The 18,255-nt window shown below is 42.2% G+C and overlaps 1 protein-coding gene across 34 annotated transcripts in view; it reads left to right on the top strand.

The window, feature by feature from the left end:
• The window catches only part of magi1b (membrane associated guanylate kinase, WW and PDZ domain containing 1b), a 141,407-nt gene that overhangs the window by 60,234 nt on the left and 62,918 nt on the right, over positions 1-18,255 (top strand). For 32 of the 34 annotated variants that reach the window (XM_080302027.1, XM_080302025.1, XM_080302026.1 and 29 more), the window contains exon 2: positions 396-512. In XM_080302027.1, the coding sequence (XP_080158153.1) occupies positions 396-512 (117 nt within the window). Of the gene's footprint in view, positions 1-395; positions 513-7,235; positions 7,660-18,255 lie in introns of those variants that run through there. The other 2 variants (XM_080302047.1, XM_080302046.1) reach the window with 1 other exon arrangement.

Below are 18,255 nucleotides of genomic sequence, written 5' to 3'. Positions count from 1 at the left end.
TGGACACTTTCCCCTCATGCTGCCCTTTAGTTGCCTAATGTGTGTCTGAGGTGCAGATGGCTAAACGGTAGGAGGGCTGCTTCTGTGTTAGCCATGGTGCTAGCAGTCTTAGATTTGGCTGGTCCTGGCCTGCTGGAGCGAGAGTGAGCGGCCAGCTACCCCCTCTCAGTGACGATGGCAAGTGTACAATTCACGGCTGTGCACTCGCTCAGCATCAAGCTTTACTGTAGTTGCAGGACAAACCTGTGTATTTCTTTTCACAGGAGCCAAGCGGTGTGGTCATTTGACACTCCGCTGTGGATTAACAGTGTCATTTTGGCTCTTGTGATGTTTTTATGTGTGCTGGCCTGCTTTTTACTTCAGTTGTTTTGATACATTTGTGTTCACAATCACAGGAAGCAAGCTGACCAAGGACCTGAAGCAGTATCTGAGCCAGCGCTTCCAGAAGTCCTCGCCTGACCACGAACTGCAGCAGACCATCAGAGACAACCTCTACCGTCACGCTGTGCCTTGTGAGTTCATGACATGTCTTTTGCTGAATCCTTCTTGTGTCTTTCACATTCCGTTCTTTTTAATAAGTATGCATTCAAGAAATGTATGAGACTTGCATCAAAACACATAATTAAAGGAATCATACAAACGCATACATCAAAGTCTGTCCAAGTACAGTATACATACATACAGTATACATTCAGAAGATTCTAGGGTACGTGACCATCAGTCATTTATCCAGTGCTCTTCCTCTTCCTCACATCAGCAACGATATTCTTAAAGAACATCAGTATTGATCAGTCTTTTGCACATGATTAACCATCCCTAAATACTGTTTAAGCAGTAGCGTATTACCATTACCAGGGGACAGTGTTGTGTAAGCATCCAAACAAAATCAGAAAACTCTTCGTTTAGGTCATTGCAAACCGCCGTCTCACATCCAGGCTTCATTAGTTTTAGATCCATGTATGAATGAGTTTGCTTGCCTCACACAGACCCTTTACCGCTGTTTCTAATTAAGCCTGATTGTTTGTCTTTAAACCAATATTGGCCGTGCAATTAGCAGGACTGATTGCTTCATATCCTGTTCCTGAAAAACCTTAATCATGACTTCATCTGTTTAATCACACAACATTTCTGTTCATCCCGCTCTTCTGCCTTCTTTCCAAACTAATCATCAACTAGTTGACACAAAGTTAGGCATGCTGCACGCACCACCCATCCTGTCAAGTAACGTTAGATCAAGTTAGATCAAGGGAAAAAATATCTGCCGTTTCCACAATGGAGAGTGTAGTCTGTGTAGGGTCAAGTTTGTGAAGACGTTTTACCGCTCATCCAAGAATATTCTTCACTTATTCGCACATTTATGGTGTGTTCCTGAATAAGTTGAAAGTTGGATTTTTTTTCCTGCTCCCAGTAGGAACACCCTCTCAACTCTGATGTCCTACTCACAAAGTTTGAGCAGCCCAGAGTTAACAGTCCATGATGGCGGCATTGAACATAGAACTTTGAAACTTCTCTGTAATGCCACTGTTGTGTATTTGTGACTCACTAAATAAGCCATACTCAGAGCACTGACCAGGCCATATCCATGAATGTGCTTTTAAGTGCAAAAAACAAGTGTTTTGCTGAACTGCTAGTAAAGCCTGGATCGCTCTACCTTGTTTTTCGTGTTTTTGGGAACATGCTAACTCAGGAGTGGTGTCACTCCCGAGTTCTGTGGTTTCTGGAATGCAGCATTAACCCCTAGTGGGGATTGCGATCTTTGGAGGTGGTCCTGACCTATCAATCATGTGAGTCATCACATAAGCCATGGTGTGAAGAAAGGGGTGTCATTAGCATAACCAGGGGTTAAAGGTGAAACCAATGTAGGGCCTTGCCCCACTCTATCATATTGCCTATTGAGATCCATTTAGGTTAGGTGTGAGTGTTGGAGTTAAAGAACCTGGGAGGAGGTCTTAAGACTGCATTGTAAGTGGCTGATAGCTGATATCATAAGCCACCACCTCTATTCACCTTTTTGTTTTTTACTTAAGAAGCCTCTTGGATGATAGATAACATGTCTTCGCAAACCTCAAAAAGTAGATTTGCCTTCTTTTTACCAGCATATAAGACGATGAATAGCCTAGTAGTATCTCATGACCACTGGATCAATAAAGGCAGTAAATATAGTACCTGTAGCTTCATCAGCATCCCTCTATCACTAACCAGTATCTTCTCTGGTTGGATAATCCAGGAATAGAGGCCTGGTGTCTTTGATGTGTTTTTTCTTAGTGTTGATATAGCAACAGTTATTTGAAAGCACATTTATTTTCTAATGCCGCATATTTCTCTCATATCCACTGCTTCAAAGTGGAATTAGACATTTGAAGTTTCATTCTCTGCTCCAGGAAAAAAACCACTTGAATACAGTGTTGGTGCTAATGATGTGGCGTTATTGTATAAACAACATAATAGCATTCTTATAGACAGATGATATTCCTAGAGTAGATTTATGCCTGATGCCTGTTGCCAATTTTGACTTAACCTTGAATTGCACAGGACATTGAAAGTGGTCCAGTTGGACCAATCAGAGGATAGTGAATCATTATCCTGCTGCTCGAGTTGGAAATCCCTACTTATCGTGGTTACAGAATGCCTGACTTATAATAAGCGAGGGGGAAAGAGCAAAACTGCATAAATGATTGGCTTGTCTGCAAATGTCTCTACTCAGCATTTTAATATTTGCATCTGTGGTGCAGTGATATAGTGATCTTTAGTAATATCCATCAGTCTCACAATAGCAATATTACATAATTTCACAATTTCCACAATAAAAACTTTGCTTGTTTTTTTTGTTTTGTTTTTTAGTATAAATTAAAATCCACAGTATGCAAATTGCGATGAAAGTGTTCATCAGCGTTATTCAACAGCTAAATGGTTTCCATGTCCTCGCCATATTGGATTTTAAGTTCATTCTTTTGGAATTGGATTTGAAAAGGATCTGCCGAAGGATGAAAATGTTCATGGTTCTTATCAGCTGGCTTTCTTTAATTAGTTTATTCATGGTCTCTCACACAAATTACTATCTGACTTTGTCTGCATTACCTCCACTGCCATATGTCAGCTAGACACTGGTAGATGGTGGGAGGGGCCAGCCGTTTTAATTACGGAGTGGTCCGAGGCACACCAGTAAAAACCTCGCTGCTGTTGGCAGCAAACTGTGCATGAAGGTGTTCTCCGGGCCACATGTTTAATAGGACTCTAAAGTTTTCATTGTCATGGCTCGTAGTGGAGAGTCCATCTTTTACCAGAATATTGAATTCAGAGATGCTTTGCAACAGCTTAATATTTTCTTTGTGTTGTTTGAGGTCATGTTGCATGGGGCAGTGACTAAATGTATCCTTATGCCCATCACAGTCAGAGCAAAAAGCACGTGTTTGTGAAATGGGTGTGTTTGCATTTGACCTGCAGTTGTGTGAGGTCAGTGTTTATCTTTGTTTATAATGGTCGGATCCTTGATCAAGGCGCTTTCACATGTTCCTGTGCTCGTGTGATTTTTTTTTTTTTTTTTTTTTTTTTTTTTTTAAAAAGCAAACAGCAGGTGGAGAAACAGAAGGAGAGAGAGGTCTGGTGTAATTTGGCAAAAATTGTATCGCAGCTTAATCAACCTTTCTACACTTTTATAGTCCTCCTGTCACTGTCAGAGCACTATAGGTCAAAATCCATGTATTACCTGTGAGCTGCTTGACATTTAGCTCAGTTCAGTTTTATTTATATAGCACCAAATCACAGCAACAGTCGCCTCAAGGTTCTTTACATTGTAAGGTACACTGTACAATAAATGGAGAGAGAACCGCAACAATCAGGTGGCCCGCTGCGAGGAAGCACTTGGCAATGGTGGGAAGGAAGAACTCTGTTTTAACAGGAAAGCTCATGGAGGGGGAGCTATCTGCTGCGACTGGGTGAGGGAGACGAGAAAAACACCAGGATCCAGATTCTTTAGAGCTCCAATGTCGGAACTCGGGAGTGACGTCGTTCCAAAGTCAGTGCATTCTAGAAAAAACATGGAAAAACAGGTTTTGCTTTGGTTCTTAGCAAGGTAAAGAAATTGATTTAAGATTTATTCTGGAAATCGGCAAGAATATCACACACACTGGTTCCCTAAACAACTACACAACAACGGAGGGATTAAACAGTATTTTGTAACAGTTTTCAGTGCGTGTTTGCTGTCTGCTGTCCATACGCCACTTCACTATATCTTAAACTTGAATGTAGCTTTATTAAAAAAAAAAAACATAAGCAGCTGGTGTAAATATCCTAATGTTCAGTTTCAGAAAAAACAGTTAGACACACTCGCTTCATAGAAAAATGATTGGAGGCTATTTTACCATCCAACCAGCAGTTTTAAAAAGGCACAGTGGAATTGGACTAATTATATAGTTAAGGGGTAAAAACCAGATAAAAATGAACTTTTAAAACATGGTTGGAGAAATGACTAACAAGAAGTGCAAGAGAATTTTTGTTGTTGTTGTTGTCATTTGTCCATAAACTAGTTTCCTCACTCGCATGTCCAAAAAAGTCAGCTGTCCCTATAACCCTGTTAATATTTGAAGCACAGCACTCCCACCCTCCCCCATCTGCCGAGGCATTTATCTGCTTCCCTTGTGGTCATCCCATCTGTACGTCAAACATTCCCAGTCTCCCATTATCCCCACCGACCCTCCACTCCCTCTATCCTCCTCCTCTTCATTCCTGACCCCCCCAACTCATGACACCACTGCCTCTCGTCCTCCCGCTGCCACTGCTGCTCCCGTTCTCCTTCTGTATCAGTCTTTGTCTTCCTCTTCTTTTTTTCCTCCCTGCCAGTTACAACGATCGGAGCAGTAGCAAGAAGAAGACGGTTGCTCTGTGGGTTTAATACCTGATATTTAAATCTCGCCGTTCTGTGTCGACAAGCCTTGAAAAGGGAGCTCTGATCTCGCCTGCATCAAGGCAAGTAAGCAGTATTGTCTGCTGTAGTTGTTGTGATGCCGATGGCTTGGGGATCGCTCCTCAAATGGACAGGGTTTGCACAAGTCTGTGTTCACGTGTGTGTGTCTGTCTGTGTGTGTGTGTGTGTGTGTGTGTGAGTGATGATGAATTGCGGGACTGGCAGTGCAGACAATTGGACGACCCGTATATAGGCTAAGAGGACGGCTTGGAGGGAGGTGTGGGCTGAAGCCGTGGGGATCGAGATGGGGGTAGGGTGGAGTTTGGGTGTGGGAGGAGGGCAAGAAGCGGGGGGGATGGGCAGAGAGGAGAAAAGAGAGAGGGGATGGAAAGATTGGGGGACAAACACACTCAAATCAGTGTTGATTCTAGCTAGCTAGTCAAGCTAACATAAACATGAATAAGCATTTAGATGTATAACCTGTGGTTGGATCAGAGCTCACTGTCCTGTCCAATACGAGCGGGTTTTCGTCTGTGTCAACAACGGACACACAAGCCGCCTCTCTAGTCATACTTTAAAAATTGCAGTCGGAGATGCAATCACACAGTGGTACCTCAACAAAGCAAAAGAAATGCACAAAGCTCTGAGAGTGGCGGTGCCCTTTCTAAGCAGCAAATGAAGTCAAGTAAAGGCACTACAAGGTAAAAACAAGACCTAGATCTAAACTTGAGGCTCTTTTTTTTTTTTTTCCTGAGAAGAGGATGCATGTCAGTCAAATAATCCGTGTGTCCGGTATCTGTCACGCACTATGTAAGGGAAGCTCTCCTAAGTGTATTCGAACATGTCTGTTCAACAACTAATCCTACCTGTTAAACCAGTTCTTTGTTGAATTCAACCATCTCTCAAAGCCAAGTTTGCCACGCGCTGGACTTCTCCAAACACCTTACACCACGGCCATACTTGAGTGCAACTTTTGTACTGACACAGAACTATACATTGGCATTATCTCAGTAGTCCATCCACACCACACCTGCTGACATCTGCGAATTAAAAGAATCTTCTGAAATACATTTATCTCTTTATGTCAGAAGTTAAGCTATAGAACCGGGGGACAGTTAGCTTAGCCCGACAACTGGGAGGAGGAGGAAACGGTAGCCAAAACAGTATTTGTGTCTGCTCATTTCAAAAACGGCTGCAAGGCTTAGCTAACCAGCTGCTGGGTGTAGCTTCATGCAGACATAGGAATATTGTTGTTGTACAGATTTATTTTCTGTTTTTGCTGACTTTTGTTTTTTTAAACCACAGGGGTAGGGCTCTAGGTCACAAAACAGCATCTCTGTATTAGTTGGAGCACACTTAAAATGGGGGGTTCCCAGCATGCTGCAGGTAGATGAAGCCAACTGTGCAGGAAACAGTAACTGCCGAATAGGCAAAATGGTTTTTATTTTTTATTTTTTTCTCCGGGGTACAAAACCATTATCAGGATCAAAGGATTGCTGCCATAAAGGGGATTTGTGATAGATGAAGTCCCTTGGAGCGTAAGAAGCAGCACACCTTGTAGATTAAATGCTAATATTATTGCTAAATCTCGCACCAATGCAAGTGTCCAGCAGTGATTTACTTTGTTTTTTTTTTTCCTGATGGCAGTTGCTCCTTCATTACATTTTAAAATTTAACTTTTGAGCTCTGCAGTCCATCAACACCACACTCAAAATAAAGTGAGATTTCCATGCATGCAGATTTTATTGACCTTTGACCTTACTCCATTGTATATCTTTGCACTGCATTTCCCAGCCCCCTTCCTTAACAACAAAGCACAACATAGCAGCTTCTTCCACTTGGAAAGTTTAAATATGTTTTTTCTTGTTTGTCCATATTTCAGCTTGACTCTCACATGAAGGACCTTTGAACTCGTTCTTTTGGGATTGTTCTGCAGTTATCCCGGTTGATTAGTTGTGTTATAGTTTGCTTATCTATCTACCAGACTTGTAACCTCTATAAATATCAGCAGTGTAGGAATTAGGCTATTTAGCTCCTTCTTTTGCGTTTGACATATATATTTATGCAGCCTCAGTCTCACTTCAGTCCATTCCTCTGTGGCCAGCTCTCATCTCACCTCCTAACTCCACATCTTTATTTGCTGCAAAAGGTTCCTAGTCACATGTCGGTCAAGGATGACTTGCCAGGAACTTGTTCAACAGCCAGAGCAAGCGTACGTGTTTGTGTGTATAAGAACATCAGTGTCCTGAGAGGAGCGGTGAAACAAGAGGTGTCGTTGGGATCCGATGGGATCTATGAGAACAAGAAAGAATAGGGGTGAATAGCCAAGAGGAGGGGAGGGAGCAGGGGGAAGTGGGCGGGTGCATGTGGGTGCCTGCGAGACGGAAAACAGCGGGGCTCAGTCAGCGAGAGAGAGACTGAAGCTCAGCTCAGCGCTGGTGTGTGTGGGTATGAGACGGGAGCGCATTATAAGTCAGTGTGTGGATGCTGCTTAGCTTAGCTCTCGTTAGCTTAGCATCACAAAGCTGGACAGAGGACAGACACACAGGAGAAGGAAGGAGAAGGTGGAAAGGAGAAGGAACGGTGGAGCTGCACTGTTTGTTTTTTGGGTTGTTTCTCTCCCCCCTCCTCATTCCTCATCTACACCTGATTGGATTTTTTTTTTTCCTCCTGTCTCCTGTTGACGTGGTGTTGTTCTGTGGACTGTAGTGGAAGGAGCAGAAGCCCACCCCCCCCTCAAAGGCTCCCTGATTGAGGTATTTTGATTTGAGTTTTCTTTGCAGAAGAGACACCTAGGGTTGCTGTGATTTAATGGTTGGGGGTTGGGATGGAGAGGCAGGCGATGGGGATGGCTGTGCATCAGGCGGAAGGTATGAGGAGCAGAGCGAGGGAGACGGAGGCACATCGCTGGCAGTAATGGAGGCTGATGTGTTGTGGTCAAACGGAAGCTGTGTGTGTCTGTGTCTGTCTGTCTCAGGTATGCTCGTGTCTGTGTGTATTTTTGTCTGTGGCCCGACACGCTGCCCCCGTGTGTGTTTGTGTGCGCAAAGTGTCACTTCCTGTTTGTGAATGTACAGTATGTGTGTTTGTGGTGGAAGCTCTTCAGCCCTGTGATGGCTCTGTTAAGGCTGTGTGATCTGTTGACATGTGTGATCACATTGGAAGCCATTGCCTCCAGCAGCAAACTGCCGCCTGTATGTTTGTCTGTCTGCAGCTTCTGGGATGCTACGGTTAGCTTTTGCCTTTCTTTCATCCTTCCTCTTTCTCCCCCCCAACCTTTCTTTTCTTTCTTTTTTTTCTTTTTCTTCGATCTCATGTCTGGATGACCCCCTCCCCATCCCCATCCCTGCTCCCACCCCGCCCCTCTAAATGGATCGTTTTAGAGCCTTTCTTTTCCATTTTCATATTGCTGTAGGTAGTAGCTAGCCCATGGTGCTTTTTTCCTTTATGGGTGGAATAAAAAAGACAAAGGCCGGCTGTGAGTGTGTGCGCAGGGGCATTTTCAGGCAGGTTTCTGCCTGATTTAGCTTCACACTGCACTACTGGCAGTGGATTTTATTAGCTCTCTCCTTTTAACCTGGTCCTCATCTATCTGTATGGGAATCATATGGGGCTGAATGAATTTCTTATAAAGGGAAAGAATGGAGAACATAGCGGGTCAAGAGAAATCCTGCTTTGATCTGATTGTGGTGTGTGTATTTGTATTTTTATGTGTGCGTTGTCTCTTATTTGCATACCTCTTTCAGCCAACCAGAGTGGCGAAAACTACCTCCCCTGACTCAAAGCAGTCAATCGCAAATGAAAACCAACTATAGGTCTAGAAAACCCCAACAAAAATGGTCCCTTTTAATATTTGTTTGCCCATCATCACCACATAAGGGAGATTGTTTGGGGTGTTGGGGCTGTTTGAAAGCCTGGACAATGGACTGCAACTGCTCCTCTCCTCAAACCTAAAAAAAGTCAAAAAACATAAAGCAAAACAAAAAAACAAAAAAGATGTAATGTAAACAGAAACGTGAGGATTGGAAAATGCTGGAATTTGTGGCTTGTGCTTTTGGTTGGATTAACCCTTTACTGAGACAGATGGCCTTATCCCCCTGCCGTGGTGACAAACCCCAGTCAGCTTGTGACCCCTCCTGCATTGTGTGTGTGTGTGTGTGTGTGTGTGTGTGTGTGTGTGTGTGTGTGTGTGTGTGTGTGTGTGTGTGTGTGTGTGTGTGTGTGTGTGTGTGTGTGTGTGTGTGTGTGTGTGTGTGTGTGTGTGCATTCTTACACCAAAAGGGGAAGAGAAAAAAGAAGGGAAAAAAACACTGGCAGGCTTGCTCTGGCCAAGATGGTGGATGGCTCTGTTTTGGTTTTGGACTATAGCGCCAGTCTGCTACCCCCCCACGTGTGTGTGTGTGTGCTTGTGCATGTGGTTGTGCGCGTCTTGAAAATTATCCATGAAGACATGCCTCAGTATCTTCTTGGAAAATGGACTAGGACTTGGACTAGCCGGCTAGCTTTGACATGAGAGCATGTTTATTGTGGAGACTGAGGGAAATGCTTTTGTAATAGCTTCTGCACAACAGTTGGGTCTAAGACTGTAGCCAGATTTCTGAGGCAGGCCCATAATCCGTGCTGCTTCCTTGTCATTTTCCACCAGCTACATACAGTATTCTTTAAATTGGCACCTATTTAATCAAAGCAGATGCTCTAATAAACCACAGTGAATCAACAAAATGTGGCCCGTTTGAAGGAAAAAAACCCTGAAAACTTGGCTATAGTTACCTTGTGTGTGTGGTGCCCCCCCCCCCTTATTCTTGTCTTGTGTTTAATCTACCAAAAGCAAAATGCGTAAATACTTTCCAAAATAAGCTTTTCTCTTTTATAACGATTATGGAATTTTTGTAATGAGTTTGACTAAAAAATAAATTGTCTGGATGTTGTCACAGTTATAAGAACAAACCATAGGCACTTTGTGTCCCATAGGTTTATGTGTTAGGTGCCTTGTCTAGTTGATTGGAAGAGTTGGAGACTAGTAAAAAGGGCTACATATAAAGCAGGGGTAGGCAACTCCAGGCCTCGAGGGCTGGTGTCCTGCAGGTTTTAGATGTATCCTTGATCCAACACAGCTGATTCAAATGGCTAAATTACCTCCTCAACATGTCTTGTAGTTCTCCAGAGGAATTGTGATGAACTAATCATTTGATTCAAGTGTGTTAACCCAGGGTGAGATCTAAAACCCTCAAGGCCTGGAATTGCCCACCCCTGGTAATCAGCCTCATGTGACGTCAAGACAATCATATTTGTCTATGAAGATGTTTTAAAAAGATCCTGGTGTATCGAGTTTTACGGACATGAACTTGCATGACCTCTCTAACCTGCTATTCATTGCTGCTAGAAGATAGCTGGTCAAGAGTTCATTTGCAGCTGCTAGCATCCTATGACTAAAAAATGACCAAAATCTGAAATGTTTGGTGTAGATTTTTAACCAGAATGCCTTTTAGTGTTAACTGTTACCCCCATAAAGATGACATCTGGCAACCTCCCCCAAGTTTTGGCACATAACTATATATCAGGGGTGGGGAACTCCAGGCCTCGAGAGCCGTTGTCGTGAAGGTTTTAGATCTCACCCTGGGCCAACACACCTGAATCAAATGATTAGTTCATTACCAGGCCTGTCGAGAACTTCAAGACATGTTGAGAAGGTTATTTAGCCATTTAAGTCAGCTGTGTTGGATCAGGGACACATCTAAAACCTGCAGGACACCGACCGTTGAGGCATGGAGTTCCCCCACCCCTGATATATATCAATAAAGTTGTGGTTTGACTATACTAACTTGTGAAGCAGCCATGAAATAGGACCACTCTGTTGAGAAAAGGGACAAAGGTTACATCTAGCAGGCATCTGATGGGGAAAGAGTTAATATTGGTAGCATGCATTGTATTAATCTCAGTAGCCAGGCACAAACAATGTCTTCTCTTTTACTTGACGCAAACCATAAGCGAATCCTCTTTATCCTTCACATCTGGATTTCGGTATCACTGGTCATTTACATAAGTGCTGTAGCCAAAATGAATTAAGCTGTAATTATACTTCTGCATTGTATGACATCAGCAACATTAGAGCAGAAAAACAGATTTGGGCCTACAGTGGGACCCGGTGTGAGACTTGAGGAGAACCACAGTTCTCCACCATTCAAACCCGAAACAGGAAGAGTTTTGCCCGACCACACAAGCTGCTGTTATAACTGCCAAGCGTACTGCAGAGAGAGAAATCACAAATGAGCAGATCAGAGACTGGGTGGAGCCTGTGGTCTTAATCAATGAACTGGAGAAGTGATGGAAGCAGAAAGGAGTGATGGAGGGAATGGAAGCAGAGGGAGTGAACATCACAAGTCCCTGTGGACTATCCACTGAGTCGTGTCATGAAAGTTTTAACCAACTTTTGCAGATAACAGCTTCTGCTCTACCCTAGCTCATACATATAACCTGGAATACATTGTGCCTTGTATTGTGTCTGTGTGTGTGTCTTATCACGTGTAGAAAAACAACATTTTGTCCAAATATGCTGTCAGAGTTTAGGAGTGGCGCCATTGTCTATGTGTCAGTCACAGACCACTTAAAATGCACCGTTTCAAATAACTCCTGTCCTGAGTGACCTGAATGGCAGCACAGAAGCCGAATAAGAACAGCTGGCTCTATTAATAGAACAATTATGATAATGAATCATTGCCAAACACATTTATGATGGCCTACTTTTCACTCACAGCACTGATCACTTCAGTGGTGAAAGTGTTGAAACAAACAATGATTGTTTTAATATGCTGCTTTTATTTCTAAATCCAGAAACCCACTAATCTGTATGTTGTTTCTCTGAACCTCGATGTTTGAATGACATTTGTTTTTTAGGTAACACTGGTCATTCTGTTGATATAGCGTGTCTGTTGATATAGTGTGGGCATACCCTGAAGTGCCCCATTACAAAACTGATAAGTTATTTTCAGCACCAATACAGATTAGTTGGAGTCAATTTGACAGTTTCCAGTAAAAAAAACAAACAAACCAAAAATACAAAAATCATGCTGTCAGTTTTTAAAATGACTCCATACAAAAAAAATCATTAAATGTATTTTCTCATGCTATCTCTACGTGAAAGAACCCTCTGCATGCTTCCTAAACCGCTCACCTGAACTGCTACAGCCTGCAAATACACTCCTTTGTGCCTGTCTGTGGCACAGTATCCTTTATTGATATATCTGATATCTAAACAATTGCACTGAATAAAGAAAGATGTCTTTATTGTTGTGATTGATCAAAAATTATTTTATTTTGAAAGGGTGCGTGTGTGTAATCAAATACATCATGGTTTTACATAGATGCTGCAAATTTTTTATACAGAAATTGCTGCGGTGTGCACACTATTGCTAATTATAACCATACAGTGTGACATGTGTGCATTAACCCAGTTCATGTTGCTTTTTTAACAATACTGTTGCGTCATCAGCAGTGACAAAATAACTTCTGCTTTCTGGTGTGGCTGTTGCAGATTAGGCAGGTATCGATCACGTGCAAAAACATGTTTAAAAAGTCGGCACGTGTGCGGCAGTAATTTGTCTTGGATGTCGTTGTGAAAGAATTCATAAAGAAATGCCGTTTGGACAGGCTTGACCTATAAGTCTTTTAATTCAAATATCAGGTACACAGTAATTGTGTGGAACAGTTTTTCAAGGTTAGAACTATTATAATCGTGTTATTTGGATATCCTGACCTGGGTCACTGCTTTTTTTTTAAGTTGAACCTTATATTTCCATGGTGACCTTCATCATCACCATCATCTAGAAACGCTCAAACCTTGAGATTTGCACTAAGAACCTTCTTGCTGTAAATCTTTCCCCCTTAAGGACAACATTTGAAGACCCTTCCTTTATTGCTATATCAGTAAAGACATGATTTAATGATCATTAGAATAGTTTCAGAGTTTTTCCAAGGGTAGCTGCAGAGGCAGAGACCATAGGCCTGAAATATGACTGAAACTGCTTTTGGAAAAAAGCTCAAGGGTTACTCCAAGTTAGCGTCCAAGGGGTTAAGAGTTAAAAGACCAGCTGATAGTAATATCAAAGAAGTATATTTCAGCCTGGTTCTTTTTCCTCATTTTAAACCATGACAGCTTAAAGATTTAAGCGGGCTGAAGATGCCCTAATGATTTTTGCCAAACTAAAGCTTCAAACTGGATCAAATAAAGATGTCAAGGAGGGCGACTTCCCAGCTCCCAGCTATGATGACAAAGTCATCCATGGAGTCAAGCCCTGCGTTGTCCTTGTGGAAGGAATTAAATGTAGGTCACCACCAAAATGAAAGGCCCGGCCTCGGCCTGGGGGGATATGTGCCCAGGGTCCTCTGTTGCTCTGGGGGAATGCAAGTGTAGGAAATAAACAGATTTATCACACGTGGCTATTTTTAGAAGCTGTGTGCGTGCCTGTAGAGCCTCCTTCTACTTCTTTTTCATCTGCCTTAATGTCATTGTGTTAAGGAAATATGGCTAAGATTACTTTTGTCTTTTACTTTGTCACTGACTATCATCTGACTCAGTTGTTGCCCAGCTACTGTCTACTAGAACATCTCCTATGTTAGGTCTTCTGTCTCCTATATAATTCATCAAGGTTCAAGTCCTCATAGACTTCTGTCCTTCATAGTGTTGTGGAATATGTTTAAGTGAAGAATAATTAAACAGTGTTGTCATGCTCTTGTGTCATTGTACTCTCAAATCTAACTGAGATATCATGCACTGACTTCTCAAATGTTGCTAAACCTAGTGTCCAACCTTGTATCCAGTAAGGTTAGAAAAAAAACTACATAAAATATAATTAAAACAGAATGTAGTGGTTTATAAAAATACCCCAAAGATGACACTTCACATGTACAAGGACACCGAGACATTGGTGAGGTCTGGGGCAGCAGTGACGGATGGATTCAAGGTGGGGTGGGATTATGTTAGGGATAGTCTCTGAGCCCCTTCTTGTTTGCAGTGGTGATGGACAAGTTGACAGATGAGGCCAGGCAGGAGTCTCCATGGACTATGATGCTCACAGACGACACTGTGATCTGTAGTGAGAGGAGAGAGCAGGTGGATGAGAGCCTGGAGACATGGAGACATGGACTAGAGAGAAGAGGAATGAACGTTGGCAGAATACATATAGCTGTGAGTGTGAATGAGAGGGAGATGGGTGGAACAGTGAAGCTGCAACAAGCAGAGGTGGTGAGGGTAGAAGAGTTTAAATACCTGGGGTCAACCATCCAAAGCAATGGACAGTCCACAAGGGGCGTAAAGAAGAGAGTGCAGGTGGGGTGGAGTGGGTGGAGATGAGTGCCAGTGCCAATCTGCGACAGAAGGATGGCAGCAAGAGCGAAAAAGAAGGTTCACATGATGGTCGTGAGACCTGCTATGATGTGTGGTTTGGACAGGATGCCGACCCGGTAGGGGATGGAGGGAGCGGATTAGAAATTAGTACATCAGAGGGACAGCTCAGGTTGAGCAATTTGAAGATAAAGTTAGAGAGGCAAGAGATGGTTCAGACGCGCTCAGAACAGAGTACTGGATACACTAGACAAAGGATGTTGAAGAGGAAACTGGCAGGAAAGAGCAGAGGAAGACTCGTGGATGCGGTGAAGGAGGACATGCAGAGGGCTGGGGTGAGAAAGGATATTAGGGATAGGGTGAGATGGAGACAAATGATCAAAACAGCAGCTATTTGGACATTTTACAGCTGATGACATTATTAAGAAACAGGTCAGTAACAATAATTGGTTAGTGTCTTATAGAAGGTTGAGCTTTTTAGAGGTGAAGGTGTGGAAGTGTTCACCATGCTGTGAAAGACTGCCTCGTCAACAGTTAAGTCTACCATGCATATTCTCGAGGAGGTGGTTAATAATTATTATTAAATATGGCTCTGTCAAAATTGGACTCAAACATATCACCTAGTTTAATAAGTTGGGTTTCCCCCCCCAAAATAATATTTTTTTCCCAATTAAAACACGAGTGATTTATAAATGATTATAAAACATTAGATTCAGTCTCCACACAGCGTCCCGACTTATTTGGCAACTTGGTTGCTTTGGGGAGACGATCCCTCAAAATAGTCTACCATCAATTAAATATGGATGAGCTGCTTGGATTTCTCTGGCACTAGTGTCAGCTGTGCTTGAAGTTAGTTTGTAAAGATCATTATATCAGTTTTTTGCTTTAGAGCAGGAAATCATAAGGTGTACTGCATGCATGTTTTGTTTGATAAGTAATGAGATTCCATGTAAATTCTTAGGCCGTGTATTTGTGAAAGAGACAGTTATTGTTAGTCATCTTGTGTGAAGTCTTGATTTTTTTTTTTTCCTTTGGTATGTAATATGTGTCACCATTACACATCAAATTATTTTTCTCCTCGTCGTTGAACCAAAATATGAACCCTGAACACCCCGGTTCAGTTTGGATAATGGGACATTGGCACAAAAGGAGGCAGTCTGATATTGATCTGCTGTAAGCCGAGTGACAGTTTAGACAAAGTGGGCAGGCCAAGGTCACAGTGAGGGTCGTGGCTAGTTGCTGTCATCTATTGATTGTGGTTTGAAAGACGTGCACGTGCAACATTATGCCCTTGATTGCTGATAAACCCGATTCTGCGAAATTCTGATTATTACTAAGGTCACTAAAGTAGTCGTCATTCACTTGTTTTGTAAATACATTAAACTTCAGATGTTCAAGAATTATGAAGGTTTCTTTTACTTTTACTTGCCAACAGAAACATGCATGTGCAATCCAGATCTTTACACGATCAAAATAGCTGATTTAAAAGTGTTATAAACAACTTTTGAACACTGCATCATTCAAGAAAAGGTTCAAGAGCAACTCAAATAAGAAGCCCTGAAATGTTATCTGCTTACCAAGTTAGGAATTTATCACTAAGGTTTTAGCAACTTTAATATAGTGAAACTAGGGGGGGCTTATACAAAACTTCAGCTAGTATCAGTAGTTTTCAGTGCAGCCGTAAGGTGGACAACACTGGAAACCTGACAGCACTTAATTCAATTCAATATTCAATTCAAAGCACTGACAACAAAATTGTCATTGCAAATATCTTCCCAAGTGTTTACAAGGAACGCTGACTAATGTTGAGTGTTGCAATGCTACGAGAAAATGGCAATGGGCTTGTTTTGGAGTCAGGAGCTGGGGGAGTTGCTGCAGGGAGGAACGTGGAGTCTTAGGCTATAGTGGAAGAGGGATGTTAAACATTTCAGGATGATGACTGGGAGGTCACAGAGTTCATGAGCTTATCTGCCTATGAAACCTCTAACTGTAATGCTAGAGGAACATGGAGAAAATGGAAAGAATTACAGGGAGTGTTTCTTGAATGAAGAGCGGAGTGATCTAGTTTCGTCGGTGATGGGCTGTGTAGACCCTGAAGCAGATACTGTTGTAGTGAGTGAATACGTTTTTGATTGTGCCTATTAGAATGTAGTAAAGTTCAAAGTCAGAGGACTTCAATGCTTTTGCTGTAAGAACGTGCAGTCATTTCGGTTAATTTGACACTATCTGAACGTGGCGGCTTCTTCGCTGGATGCACACCCTAAATACATTTCTGGAAGAGTGTGTTACGAACATTTACACATCACTTTCAGCACGGCACATCTGAACACTATCCCATTAAGAGCTTGGCGTGCACAAGATAACAGCTGTGCTCATGTGTCTTGTCGTGATATTTGCAGCTCACTGACAGAAATGATTGATTTAAAGCACAGCAAAATAAAGAAATGACTGCTTTCTAACCTCTCTCACAGTCTCACTTTGTCCAAACTGCCTTCTTTAGAGATGAATCTAATTTTTGTTCAGACGGCAAAGATGAACGTGTTATCAACGCTGGTGCCTAAATGCAACCGAATACAAACGTTGAGGCACACACTGACCTCACCATATACCTTTTGTATGTTGCTTTTGCTCACTCCCTGACAAAAAATCCCCCCGAAAAACAAACTTCCTGGAAGGAACTTCCACACATTACAACAGTTCAGAATAATGACATTCAATCTGAGTTTTGACAAAGCCTTGCTGATACTTGTTTCCAGAAATAGTTCCTCTGGGTTTACAGTGGTCCCTCGTTTATCACGGGTGTTACGTTCTAAAAATAACCCGCAATAGGTGAAATCCGCAAAATAGCTAACTTTATTTTTTACAATTATTATAGATGTTTTAAGGCTGTAAAACCCCTCACTGCACACTTTCTACACTTTTCTCAGACAGGCGTTGACATTTTCACACGTTTCTTGTTTAAATGCTCTCAAAGTTCAAACCAAGTCCAGTATTATAGAATGACACCAAAGATCAAGACCTGATTTCAGGTCCAGAACGTGGGAACAGAGCAGCTGCGAGAGAATTCAACATTAATGAATCAATGGTACGGAAGTGGAGGAAGCAAGAAGAATGAGTAAAATTTGACTTATCTGACTGTTTGGTTTAACTTAATGCGCCTTATAATCCTTTGACGTCAACACTGTTGCGTTTGTTGTCTTCTGCTAGCAAAGGTTTATGTAAATTTGACAAGCTGGACGGATTCTGTTCTGTACAGGAGACACGGCACGAGATTGATTGACTGAAGATGGTCTACAGTCGATCAGGACGCAGAACACAATGTGCTGTGAAAAAAAAACACAAACACAAACACCCCCCCCCCCCCCCACCACCACCACCACCAAAAAAGTGCAAAATTGCACCAAAAGCAATCGAAACAGCGAGGAACCACTGTATTCCACACCTGCTGCACCAAATAGAGGAAACCAAACAGGGAAATAATTGCACTCCCTGATGCAGCAGCATCCCTGTGTAGGTTAAATTAATCCCGTCATGAAGACAGCATCGATTCATATCTAACAGAAAATGACTGATTATATATTTGACTACAGACAGTTGAGCTGTCAGTTATAGTTGACTAATCCATTTACTAAAGTTTATGGATCCAATTCAAAATTTGAAATCCTCAGTCATAAATCTGGTATCAGAATTAAGGTGCCGAGGTTTGACAAATCTGACCTCGTGCGTTATAGGTCAGACGGAGTCCTATGAAATCTCACAAACGACAGATGATACTACTGAAGATTGTTATAGTGAAGGTGACACATGTCTGATTGACAGAATGTCCTCACTTTGAAATGATTGAGAAATTCAGTCTGAAGGGGCCTTCTGTTAGCCAGGAACAATTGTATACCTGAAAATGGTATTTTACCTTTTTTTTTTTTTTTTTTTTTTTAAGCTCAACGTACAAAGTGAAGTTTGTCACTTGGTTACAATTAGGTTCACAGTTGATAAAGCCAGCCATGGCCATGTT

The sequence above is a fragment of the Astatotilapia calliptera genome, chromosome 5 (assembly GCF_964374335.1).
Source record: "Astatotilapia calliptera chromosome 5, fAstCal68.1, whole genome shotgun sequence".
Classification (NCBI taxonomy): domain Eukaryota; kingdom Metazoa; phylum Chordata; class Actinopteri; order Cichliformes; family Cichlidae; genus Astatotilapia; species Astatotilapia calliptera.
The sequence above is the reverse complement of the archived record's forward strand: the minus strand, read 5'-3'. Positions and strand labels throughout refer to the sequence as shown.